General features: G+C 43.2%; 1 protein-coding gene across 1 annotated transcript in view; it reads right to left on the reverse strand.

Annotated features, from left to right (window-relative positions):
• The window catches only part of myo10l3 (myosin X, like 3), a 29,658-nt gene that overhangs the window by 16,234 nt on the left and 610 nt on the right, over nt 1–12,814 (reverse strand). The window contains exons 3-12 of the mRNA XM_006788563.3: nt 12,670–12,799; nt 11,460–11,578; nt 8,401–8,547; nt 7,283–7,383; nt 6,912–6,978; nt 6,242–6,334; nt 4,272–4,340; nt 2,880–2,962; nt 2,676–2,784; nt 1,762–1,842 (exon numbers count right to left, since the gene is read on the reverse strand). Of these exons, the coding sequence (XP_006788626.2) occupies nt 1,762–1,842; nt 2,676–2,784; nt 2,880–2,962; nt 4,272–4,340; nt 6,242–6,334; nt 6,912–6,978; nt 7,283–7,383; nt 8,401–8,547; nt 11,460–11,578; nt 12,670–12,799 (999 nt within the window). The remainder of the gene's footprint in view (nt 1–1,761; nt 1,843–2,675; nt 2,785–2,879; nt 2,963–4,271; nt 4,341–6,241; nt 6,335–6,911; nt 6,979–7,282; nt 7,384–8,400; nt 8,548–11,459; nt 11,579–12,669; nt 12,800–12,814) is intronic.

A 12,814-nucleotide genomic window follows, 5' to 3' on the forward strand; every position in this document is an offset into this window, starting at 1 on the left:
TGGTAAACAACAAAACATGTTTTTCATGTCAAATAATAACAGTAAGACATCAGTGTTTAGAATACTGATGCCGTTTTTTTCTGTTGTGTGTTCTATATATAACCTTCCTTATTGTAGGTAGTGCAAAATGTGTTGCAGCTAAAACCTGCAGGCACGCCTAGTCAAACAGTTTTACTGCTGAGTCGAGTTAAACTTGAACTAAAAAGTAAATTACCATGGCGAGGACTATCATTTTACATTAACAATCGGGTTACTAAAAGGAAAACGCACACCACCGGCGAGAGAAACCCGAACAGTGTTGAGCAAGACATAACCAGACGGAGTTGCCTTTTCTTTGAGGATAATCAGCCGCATTGTTCACAGTTCTGTGTTACCAGTAATCCTCCGGCCTACTTATCAAAAAGGATCTGTGATGTCTGCCGCCCTTCTACACAAGCTGCCTGATCACTGCTCTCCACACGAAGGCCATTTATCACCCAGAGGGCACAGACTGCTGGATAAGCCCCACACGACCACAGCATTCCTCGATGTGTCAATCTAATTACAGGCTAATGCTACTACGCATGGAAACAGGCATACTTACAAAGGCACAGACACGCTTTGCATGTGCTTGTGCTCATAATCAAACACACACGTGAAAGGGCAGCCCTCCGCGCTTTGAACTCTGCTCTTTAACGGAGGATTTAGGCGGCTTGAAAAAGGTACGAAATGTTGACTTGCTTGAGTGAAAAACAAGCTGACCCTTGTCTGGGTGACATTTATCCTAAGAAAAGCAGGAGCATGGAAATCGCATAAATACATTCTAGGTGTGTGCGTGTCTGGATGCATTTGCATGCATGTAATCATGTCAGAGGATTGTGCATGCCATGCCATCATATTGTAGGATTAGCAGAGGCCCGGCGTGTTCCATCTTGACCAACCAAAGCTAGGTAAAGGAATACAAGACAGCCAATGAGAGCAGGGGACACATGAGACAGAAAGGCAGAAAAAAAAGGAGATGGGTGAGGAAAAACAGACAACAGAGCAGTTTCCATCCAAGCAAGCAAGCAAGAAGCTGTGGAATGACGTATATGGTGTGGGAGGTAAAGAGTAGTGAAGGAAGGACAACCACCGCTCTGTGTACAATAATAACAGTAAGAAGGAGAATGTCCCTGGATTACACCACAGTCATTCACAAGGAAAACAAAGAAGCATGATATAACTGACACTCCAACTATCTAATAATAAACGATAACACAGATTAAGAAGCAGCTTGCAGTTTTGTTGTAAAGAGCAGTAGGGGAGCACAGGAGTAGTAAATAAATACCCCGCTAGCTGGACCGCAAATACAGTTATGTGATCTTATCTTGGCATTCCACTGGTGCAGCCAGATCAGCGGAGCATTAGCCAAGCTGCTGCAGCTGGAGTGGCCAGTACTGACCTCTGACCTCTGGCAAAGAGGCTAAAGTGGTAGGAATGTGCTGGTACACAGCCCTTTTATTTGAGGAAGTACAATGAGAGCCTTTGCACCAACGTTTGTTACTTATGAACGCTTGTACTTGGAAAAAAAGAGAAATAACTTTTCAATACGGATCATTTAAATGACTTTGAGGCAAAGTGCGAACGCTATGTGGGAGGCATAAGAACATAAACACAACAAGACTAAATATTAACCCCAAGCAGTGAATAACACCGAGGAGGTTTGCCTCCACGGGCGTTGACCTTGAGAGGAACTTTTTTTCTTTTCTTTTTTATGCGATGAATAAAAAAGACATGACTTACCTTGTCCATGTTAGGTTTGATGCAGCGTACAAAAAAGGGGTTGGAGGCACTTAGTGTGGCCATCAGGGAATGGAGAGAGTCCTGAAAAGCATCAAGCACAAGAGCATATTACTGCTTGTTTGTTTTTTTTTAAGTCTGCCAAAAAATATAAACACTTGTCTCACTGTTCTGTACTTTGTCTGCTAAGTATAAGTGGGTTGTTATTAAGGTATTGGTGTACGCAGTGTTGGTATAAAAATAAGTAAAAGTACTGAGTAAATGTTCTTTGGTACTTCTCAACTCTTGCAAGATTACTTAGCCCACATTTATCACAAGAGACACAAATGTATATATACAAAGCCACACTCCGAGGACCCCTGAACCTCACAGACTCCTGTAGGTTCATTTTCCTTCCTGCCTCAGACAGACTGTCTCCAGTAAGGCCCGGCCTGGCAGAGCTGAGTGTGATTGGCACCTGGTTGGCCCCTCTCTGCCCAGCCATCAACCCTAATCCTCTGGCTTTGGGAACTGTAGGCCAGGGCAGCCTGCCAAATCCTTCTCCGCTCCTTCCCTCCACACTACAGTTAGAGCATGCTAAGCTGTCCTCCACTCCACCCCCTCCTCCACCCGCAGCCCAGCTCACAACAACATATTTCACACAGCCCATCACCCATCATCCACTGCAGATCAAGTACACATACGGCATTCTCCTCCCCATCTGTGTCTCCAGGATTTCAACCCTCCGTTCTGCATTTACGCCGCTGCACTTGCACTCACCATGCCAATATAAAAAGTGTAGTGTTAAGGGTTAAGTGATCACCACACGCAGCAGTATTTGGGAGACAACTGGCTCATTGTTAGTGTAATGACGCAATCACGGTGTCATGTGCGTAGAACTGAGAGAGATATTTAGGTCTGAGGAGCTTCAGTCTCACCCTGAACTGCGAGCTGACGGTGGGCTTGCGTCGGGCCGTGCCCATTTTTAGGGTCTCATCTCCATTTCTGCTGCCAACACGCTCAAAGAGGTCGTAGATGAAGTCAAGCCTGCGCAGACGAGTGCACGTGAATGTAGACGCATGAGCTCAATCACATAGGTGTGCATTCAGAATAAAAAAAGGAAAAGAGCGTGCCCTACTCACCTGCTGTCTTTGAGAATGAACAAGATGTCATCTCTGAAGGTGTCTCGGTTCTTCTCCAGGATTCCACGCACATCGTAAAGCACCTGAGGAAATGAAAACCAAAAAGACTGACCGTGTTTAGATTGAGGAACAACATAGGAGACATAGGAGTTAGGATACAAAGAAATAAGATGAATACAGCTGTTTAAATGCACTGTGGATGGGAACAAGTTATGAATTTTGCCCCCTAACTTTAAAAATCAAAGTACACTTTTGCACTGCATGTCCTACGCTCACGAATGCGACACAAGTGATTTACAGCGACTATGAATATGCGTTTGAGGCTTGATGTAAATAAAGATAAGGGAGCAGGTGGCGGTGGGGGTGACTCGTCGAGCTCAGTCGAGGGCGTCACCTGTTGTGTCCCGTTCAGCTCAGCAGCATTCCTAAGCTCACCCTGATCCACAGGGATACACTCAGAGTTTATGTTTGTTGCAGACACACTAATTACACTCCAGTGCAGCTTTAATGGAATAATCTCATATAGGACGCTCTCTGCGTCACTCAATTTCAGGTTCATTAACTCAGACAGTAAACCAGGGGTGGTCTCATGATTCTAAAGCAAATTAGATTTGTCTGGAGGAATTACAGTTTAATGCAATATGTTTGCACACAGTAACAAACTGAATACATTTGGACTATCAATAAACACTTAAAGCTTAAATATCAGACAGTAAGTTTTCTTGGACAACTTCTCGTCTGTTTTTCAAATTATCTGTCTTTCTCTGGCACAAAGCAGATTATCTAATCTGTGGGAAGATGCTACGATTTCCTCCAGAAAACTCAGCAACATTTCAAATAACAAACAGGGCTTTCAGAGAGGCGAGTATACTGTCTAGAGAGAGAACAACTGGCTGCCCTGGCAGCGCCTGTCTTCTCTGGACCAGGTCATTACCATAGCCATCCTTGCCAGGCTTGTGACTGAGCCACCCCACTTGCACTAAGGAGACCTTGTCCGAGGCAGGCTTCATAAAGCCATTCTTTATATGAAAGCGAATCTTTCTACTCTTGCTCCACATTACATCCACTGTCCCACTCAATCACTGCAATTGTTCCCCTGCCCTGGTGTCTTTTTGGCCTTTCCTACACTCACATCAGGAGTGACCTCCCTTATCTTGCAAAGCAAAGGGAAGAGAAGACGATCATAAAGCAGTTTCTCCTGACTCAGGGAAAACGACGGCGGAGGAGGCATCAGGTATCAACATCCCGCAGCAGATTTTGGCCAGGAAGATTCCACTGTCCGTCCAACAGCTACCTCACTTCCCCGAAACTAACAATTGAGGGAGCCAAAAAAAAAAAGAAAAAAAAAAGCTGGTGTGATGTGTGTATGTATGTGTAAATGTTGTTAAATACCTCTCCAGCGTAGTGCTTGATGCCAAACTGGTGATCAGTTACTCTTGGTTTGACATAGTACGGGTTTGTCTGGGGAGAAAGGACAAAGATACAGAAATTATCATGACATCCACTCATGTAGTTATAAAGAGATGAAGTAGAAGACACTGTGCGCTGGATTCACAGAGACAATAAAATGCCATTGTAATGTGACAAGTTAAACATCAAACATAACATCAAAGCACATGAAACAAAATAAAACACATAAAATTAATACAAGTTCCAGTTATGAATAGCAGTTAAACAGTTACAGTTTAATCCTTTAAGGCAGGGTTCTCAAAAGCACCTAATTTTCATTAATGTGATTAATGTGACTGTTGAACAGTTAGGGTAATGTGGAGTGCACATGGTACAGCTGAGTTTTATCAGTGCTCAGACTACAGTACTTTGTGAATGCTTTGTGTTACTATGATACACCAAATATCCCCATAAAAGCATTCTCTTCTTCTATAAACCACTGAATTATGTCTCTAGCACAAATGGTAACAGAGTTATAGTCCTTTAAAAGCCATTGTAAAATTGCCCTGCTACCAGAACAGTGGTTAAAAAAAAGATAAAATTACCACCTTCCATTGAAACCATTACCGATGAGTCTTCAGCGAATAGTCGGTGGATAAACGGAAACACCAGATGAATCTCTCAGGTCTTTTTTTTTTTTTTTTTTTTGCTATTTCTTAATTATTTTTCTTAATGATACTGTTCATCTGCTGTTGGTAGTGATTTTTTTCTAGGTCCTCCACCATTAGCACAAGATATGCTAGTAGCTAACAATTAGGGCAACAATGAGCTATTAGCCAAGCGGCTAACAGCTCATCGTTGATCCCAAAATTCTATTTTGGGGCACGAGCCTGTCAAACTGTAGTATTTGTTGTCAATTTTTTGTACCTTCGAATTAAGAATTGGAAACACATGTGCTTTTTATGACAGTTGTGGTACAGTTTTTTAAATTGCTTCCTTGCTAGTTGTCTGTTACGGAGCCCCGCAGGGGACAGGGGAGAAAAAAAATTAAGACGGACTTTTGCGAGATCCGTAGTCTGTTATGTGTAGACAGAACACTTTTTCTTCCCTGAGTTAGGTAGTTTGAGGGGGGGGGGGGGGGGGGGGTTTCTTAAATGATTCATAGGTCAGTTTGGACTGAAAATGAGTAAAAAGCAGCTAGTGTCCAAAGAAAACTTCGAATGACCTTCAGAAAGCCTGGAGAACTATTGCTCAAGACCACTTAAAAAAAACTACACGAAAGTCTGGGTGCGTCGAAGCAAAATACAAAGAAATGAAGGGTAGGTCACGAGACTTTTCACAGTACTGTATATAATAAGTTTCTATCTATTGTGCTGAAGATACTAGAACCCGAGTTTACAAACTAATTAATGAACAAATTTATCAAAAAAAAATACAACGTACACGTTTACATGTGTTGATTCATTTACGCTGTTTGCAACTTCCTTACATGATGTGGTACAAACATCTTCTGCTCTGATCGCGACCTTAAAACGTAACACACGGATCCGCACCCGAGCAAACACCTCAGGGCGAGGTCATGCGGTTCTTAAGTCTCGCTCTGTATCGTTCTTGTTTTTTCCGTCAGCCATAGAAAACTCTTTTCTCCTGCACACAATGCTGGTCAGACCCAGAGAATGGCTGATCACATTTCAGTATTATTGTGTTCATGTGCCGGAGCGCCCGGGGGTGTGTACGAGTGCTGCACAGACATTCAATGCACCAGGCGATTCATCAGCCAGGACAGAGGTTTAACTCTTTGAGGCTGTCTGAGCTGGTGGGCGGTGAAGGCATTTCCCCAGCTGGGGTTAAGAAGCTTTGGTGCACGGATATGGGTCATTTTTATGGCTTTGCTGTCTGTCGGGGAGGGATAGAGTGTGCTGCTGCATGTGTAAAGGAGCCATGTAGGTTTTTACGTGTGCGTGTGGACTCACTGCGTGTCGACTGTGTAGTTTCTCCAGAAGGGTGTAGTCGGTGCCTTTGGGGAAGCGACTCTCCTCATTGATAAGAGCCAACATGCCCAGTTTCTAAAGGGGAGACAGACAGAAAGAGAGAGAGCAAAGAGTTTGAAACACACCAAAGTCATGATGGAACTAGTTCTAATCCCATTGGGGCACATCTGGCAGCTATAACAATACCTACAGGAAACAGCAATGTTATTCATTCAATAAGCTTTTTTTAATTGAGAAAGAGAGAGGAGGCACTGCGCTCAGCAGAGCAGTTTCATGTCCTATAATGAACTAAAATCAGACAGATATGTAGGGATAAAGTGGTTGTAGTGTAGTGTTTCCTCCAAACTTGCCAAGTTTGTGATTTTAAACCAGAAATCTTTCAAACACTTATGTAGAGGCTCAGTTTTAACGTCATTATAAGTATGGTGGTAAAATAACACAAATTCATGCCTTACTCTAACCATACCTTGAACCGCTGACTAGTGTACATTACTGTGCAAACAACATGCAAAATGAGACTATATAATGATAGACTGCGAGATGGGAGTCAGTGTAAGCACAGTGTGGCGTCTGGGTCTGCCCCGCTCTGGCTGGTGGTTAGCGGTCTGTCCTGGTGATGACTTTGTTCTGTCAGGGTCTGACTGTCTGTTACCTTTTCTATGAGATCCAGACACTCAGCGTTATCCATCCAGTCTATGGCTTCCCACTGGATCCCCTCCCTGTGAAGACAAACACCCACACAGACAGACACACCATGTATACATAAACATCAACAACCAGGAAGACACAATGGCAGCATTATCCAGTGTGAGCATGTGATGAAATGAGCCATGTCCAGGCTGCTGGCCTATTGTACCAGAAAACAACTGGCTGCGGGAGAAAGTGAGGCATTTCCAAACGTCTGGCAGTTTGCCGGTATGATCATGAAGAGGCTCAACCCCCATCCCCATCTGTGTCTGCGCTGTCTGTTCTTTCCACTGTATGCATCCATGTATGATGTTAAACTATGTAAAGGTTTCTGACCTGTTGTACTCCAGCTGCTCCAGGGAGAAGATGTGCTTATTGAAGTACTCTTGGAGTTTCTCGTTTGCGTAGTTGATATTGAATTGTTCAAACCGGTTCACCTGCACAATGGAAGAACATGTTTTCAGTATACTCTCCGAGATTTAAAACAAATAAAAGCACACACTCACCAGCCACCTTATTTAGTTAATTTGTTCAACTGCTTATTAGCGCATGTTTCTAATGAGCCAATCACATGACAGTTACTCAGTGCATTTAAGCATGTAGACATGGTCAGGATGACCCCCTGAAGGTCAAACAATTCACTTGAAGGTGATTTAAGTGACTTCAAAAGTGGTATGGTTTTATAGTGTCAGACGGGCTTGTCTAAGTATTTCAGAAACTGCTGATCTACTGGGATTTTCCCACACAACCATCTCTAGGGTTTACAGAGAATGGTCAGAAAAAGAGAAAATATTCAGTGAGTGGTAGTACTCTCAGAAGAGAACGGTCAAACTGCTTCAAGCTGATAGTAAAGCAACTAAAGCAGGGTTAGAGTATCTCTGAACGCAAAACAAGTCAAACAGCAGCAGAAGACTTCACTCTGAGTCACTCCTGTTAGTTAAGAACAGGAAACTGAGGCTACAGTTTGTGTGTGCTCAACAAATTTGGACACAAGATTAGAAAAATGTTGCCTGGTCTGATGAGGCTTGATTTCTACCATGACATTCAGATGGTAAGATCAAAATTTGGCATAAACAAGGTGAAAGCATAGCTCCATCCTGCCTTGTATCAGCTTGCTTCAGGCTGGTGGTGGTGGTGTAATGGTGTGGGGGATATTTCCTTGGCATATTGTTGTTCTAGGAAATTGTTAAAACTCTAATGTTGCAGGTCTCGTTATCAGTATTAAAAAAGGTGTAATACTCTCAGTGTGTGTGTGCAAGTGTGTGCTACTACTGCAGATATGACTCTTGTTTGTCAAATGCACGTGACTAAAAAGAGCACAGATAAGGAAGAAATACAAAATGTAGCAAAATGCTTTGGTAGAACAGTCATTGTGTTGGTATTCTCACAATGCACCAGAGAAGATAAGTTATCTGGAGATTTAAACCAGGATTTGATTCTTTTGGGGCTTTCACCTCAAAGTTCTCAAAGCCAAAGATGTCCAAGATGCCAATGGACTTGAAGTTGTCTTTCCCTTTGATCTTCTGATTGATCCTCATTATGATCCAGGAGAAACACTGGGAATAAAGCGCCATGGCCACTGAGTCCCGTGAGTCCACTGCCTACAGATCAGGGAAAAAGAGATGGAGGGCGTACCAGAAACCACGTCAGGCATAAATAAAAAGGAGGGGGAAAAAAGGAAACTTTGCGAACTGTACCCTGAACACAGCATTTATGACCACACAGTAAACATTTCATCGGTTCTATCAGGTGGCGCCTAAAGAAGTTAAAAGCAAAAGATATGTTTGGACTGCTTGAATGATAGCGTGTGTGAGGCCTCAGTTCCATAAAACAAATAGTGGCTTGAAGACAAAGGTGTGTTATGTCAGCGTCTGTCTGCAGTTGAGAAGACGTCTGTTTTCACAACAGTCAGTGTTTTTTTATCGCCTAAATATCTTCAGAGTGACGCACTGCACTGTAACATTAGAAAAATCCAGTGAAAACAATGGCAAAATGGAATAAAGCGTAAAAGGTTTTTTTTTAAGTATTTTTCTTTTAAAGGAAATGACACCTACAGAAAAATCCCAAAGCCCACCTGGCAGAAAGAGGCTCATGGTGGCAGGCGTCCAAGTTCACTTGGAGATTTATTTCAGCTGCTTAGTAGTTTATATTTCCATTCCACTAAATTTCAGAAAGAGCTGATGTTTTGTTTTCGGTACAACACTTATCTGACATCTATTGTTTAATTTAATTTATGTAAGATTTTACATAGAAAGAATGAACATGTGCCCCTTTTTCTGACTTCAGGTCCATTTCTCTCACATTAGATCTTCACAGCGATCCCTCAGGAGGTAAAGTGGGTCATTTGTTAACTGGAAGCTCCCACAGCCCACATGTTGCAGCATCCTTGGGCAAGATACTGAACTCTAAGGTGCCCCTGATGCATCCACTGGAGCATGAGCGTTACATAAAAAGTGCTTGTGTGTGTGAATAGCTGAATGAGGTTTGTAGTTGAAAGTGCTTTGAGTGCTCAGAGCAGAAAACCGATCTATAATTACTGATACAGTTTAAATGTATTTAGCTTTTTTCTGAATTGTTGGCACTTTTACTTCAGTAAGAGGCTTGATGGAGGCCATGTGCTAAACTCTTGGTGTCAAGCTTTGTGCATTCATGGGCCACATACAGCACATACAGGCCGGACTTGTTGGCCAGACCCCTGAAAATGACAAAGACGTACATTCTAAAAACCAAGTTAAATGAACCATCCATTTACAAAACAGATGACGAACAGTCTCAGATGTCCTAAGAAAAATAAGAATGTCTCAGTGTTTCCACATTAAGCCAGCGTGCTGTCATTTCGAGGAAACTGTCCCAGTTCACAAGAACACATCCACAGGACTCATTGGCCTTTGCATCCTACTTCGGTGTAATGTCTTTGTCATTAGTAAGGCTGTGAAACCGATGAGTCAGCCCTCAGGCTTAGGATGAAATTAGCAGGTCGGACAAAGCCTCTCATGAAGGATTCATTCCTAACGTAAACACAATGCTTCCTTCTAAAATATAGTGAAAAGTTTCAAAATTACACCCTGCTCCTCTGCAATTTTTACACTCTGGATCCAGTCTGCTGGATCCTTCAGCAGCCTGGTTCTGGCCTACAGGCCTTGAGCTTGGCATAAATTCACAAGTAAAAACTAAAAATGAAACTGTCCAAACCATTACTCAAACTAAAACTGATGAGAAGTCCTGTGAGCTACACGCAGTTTCACAGAAGAACATGAAAAGAACATAATTAATAACTTGACACGTTACTTCTCTGTGGTTCGCAGGACAGATGCTACAATGTGAACAGCAACGAAAATCTACTTCCCATCCACATTTGAGTCCAGGGTAATTTTCTCCAGCTGCCATTGAGGGAGCTTTACAGCCTGTGTATGAATATACAAAGCCTGAGCTTGCCAGCTACACTTCCTCAACAGGTATTGTGCTTGATTTAAAAACAAAACAAGAGTGCGGCCGTGTGTACTTTATTCAGAGCCACAATGCTCCTGGGCTTTTCAGTAATCCATCACGCCCGGTCACCTTGTACGACTACTGGGAGCGAACAGAGCGCTGCTGGCTCCAGGATCTCCGTCACGGGGGTGAGAAGAATGGCTGCTTGTCCAGGACAAGGGGTGGGGTGGGGGGATCTACTGCTGGAAGTTGTGAGGGGGAGTGACCCCTGGCTGTTGTGAGAAGAGGTCTTTCTTGCCGACTCTAGGTCTGGAATAATGAACTCTATTAAGAGGCAAGTTGCTTCAAAGGCCAGGCAGAACAAGCAGCAGCAGGGTGACAGCACAAGACTCTTTGTCTGCTGATGAAAAGCGTTCTTGTAGCTTTCGTGTCCCGGTGATGATAATAAAGGTCCTCCCTGCATATTCGCTGACATTTATGAGCGCGAGTGGGCCGACGGGTTGAGCCCAGCCGAGAAGGGATTGTGGCATGTGTGTTCTTGTGGCATATGGTGAAAAGCACAACACATGCAGATGAAAACTTGTGCAATGTTTACAGTATTACAGATGTCAGCGCAGACATTTGAAGCTGAGGGAGACACAAGTGGATTTTTGTGCCAGCGTCTCAGTGCCTGGCTGCACTGCCTCCAGAGGAGAAGACTCTTACTTCACCACCAGTCATTGGTTCTATTGTGCTTTTGACTCAGATCACTATCACGATGGCTTTATTGTGCCTGAAATCTGGCAGACAAAAAGCAGGAAATGGCTGGGAGTCACGCAAGGGGATCTGGAAAGGCATGTGGTGGAGCGCGTCAGAGAAAATTGTGTGTGTGAGTGTGTCACCAGGACAGGAGAAGGAGAGGGGCGAGGACAAATATGGATCCACTGCATGATTAAGATTCTTGACAGAGCAGGGTGCCTGAACATAAAATTATACACTGAATTCTGGGGAGTGAGGTCCAAGTGCTTCTTTTTTGTTTCGGTGTTAACTGTGTGATTCATGTAATGAGCAACAGAGGGGAAAATTAGGCTGGATGTGTTGTTACCTGCTCCACAGTGAGGGGGGAGCAGATTTCCTCTCCTCTGAGGATCATGGAGCGCTGGGTCAACACCTCTGACAACTGGAAGGAGTCGAGGCCGAGCAGCTCGCTGACGTTACTCACCACTGAAACAAACACAAGCACACACAGATGTACACAGGGTATCTATCACTTACGCAAACAGTTCAGGTGACTCCTATTCATGTTAAACAACAGATGTGGCATATACACAGCAATCCTATACCATCTGCAGGAAACTCTACTCTGCAGGCTAGTCTGTAGTGTTGGCAGTCACCGTAGTTCACAGGTTCTTTGGAAAAGAGGTCGGACACAGCAAACAAAGGAGCCTGAAGCTCATGTTACAGCCTGCTTGGCGCTCTGTCTGCTGGTACAATGTCAGTCAAACTCAGGGCCGTAAGGAATACTGCAGAGCGGTCCAAAATCGCTGATAACCCAGTTCTCTACTTCGGAAATTTCACCAGAAACAATTGGACTGAGTTTATTTTGGGGTTTTTTCTAACTGCTTGATAAAGCCTGCATAGCTTGCGTATTTGCTTTCAGTACTAAAACCACTGCTTGGATCTTTTTTTTTTTTTCATACAAAAATTTCCCTTTCACTAAAGTCTAATAAAGGAATCAGCAAAAGAAAAGAAGCAGCACATAAATAAACAAATACAAGTGTAACACGCAGTTACACAGTTTAGCTTATTTAGCTGAGGCACAGTGGTGGGGTGCTTATCACAGTGGCTCCTCCTGCATACCCTGACTCTGAATTAGATAAGCAGAAGAAAGTGGATGGCCTGTTTGGCTGTCCTTTTTTTTTAACTTTGAAAGTTATATAAAAAAGTTTGTTTCAAACCCTTTTTTTTTCTACCATAGAGTTAGAGCATTTCCAGGTTTTTATACTGCTTTTAATCTGTGTAATTCCAAGCTTCGGTAATATGGTTCACATTGAGAATGTGTCATCAAGAGCACACACCCAGGAAGTGACTCTGTGGTGCCCAGAGACTGTCGACTGAAACTCGACACCTTGGATACCAATGACACACAAAGTAACCACTGGCATTACTAAGTGCACCGAGCTCAACTTTGAGGCAAGTAAATGAAGCAACAACAGACCAAATATTCAGTAGTGCGTTCTACACAAATTGATACATGTACATAAAGTTTAACACACCAGATCTTTTAAGATTTTGGTATTAATTTCTTTTTCTACCTCCTTTGGAAGTTATCTGAGCTCCACCGGCAGTCATGAACTCAATGTTGCCCATCTGGAGGACTGCTGAAAGCAGCTTGAACACGTCCCTGATCTCCTCCTCATTGAATTCCATCACTTTCAAAGCTTCCTGCAACACAAAGTT

The sequence above is a fragment of the Neolamprologus brichardi genome, chromosome 16 (assembly GCF_056152115.1).
Source record: "Neolamprologus brichardi isolate AB-2024 chromosome 16, ASM5615211v1, whole genome shotgun sequence".
In the NCBI taxonomy this organism is placed as follows: domain Eukaryota; kingdom Metazoa; phylum Chordata; class Actinopteri; order Cichliformes; family Cichlidae; genus Neolamprologus; species Neolamprologus brichardi.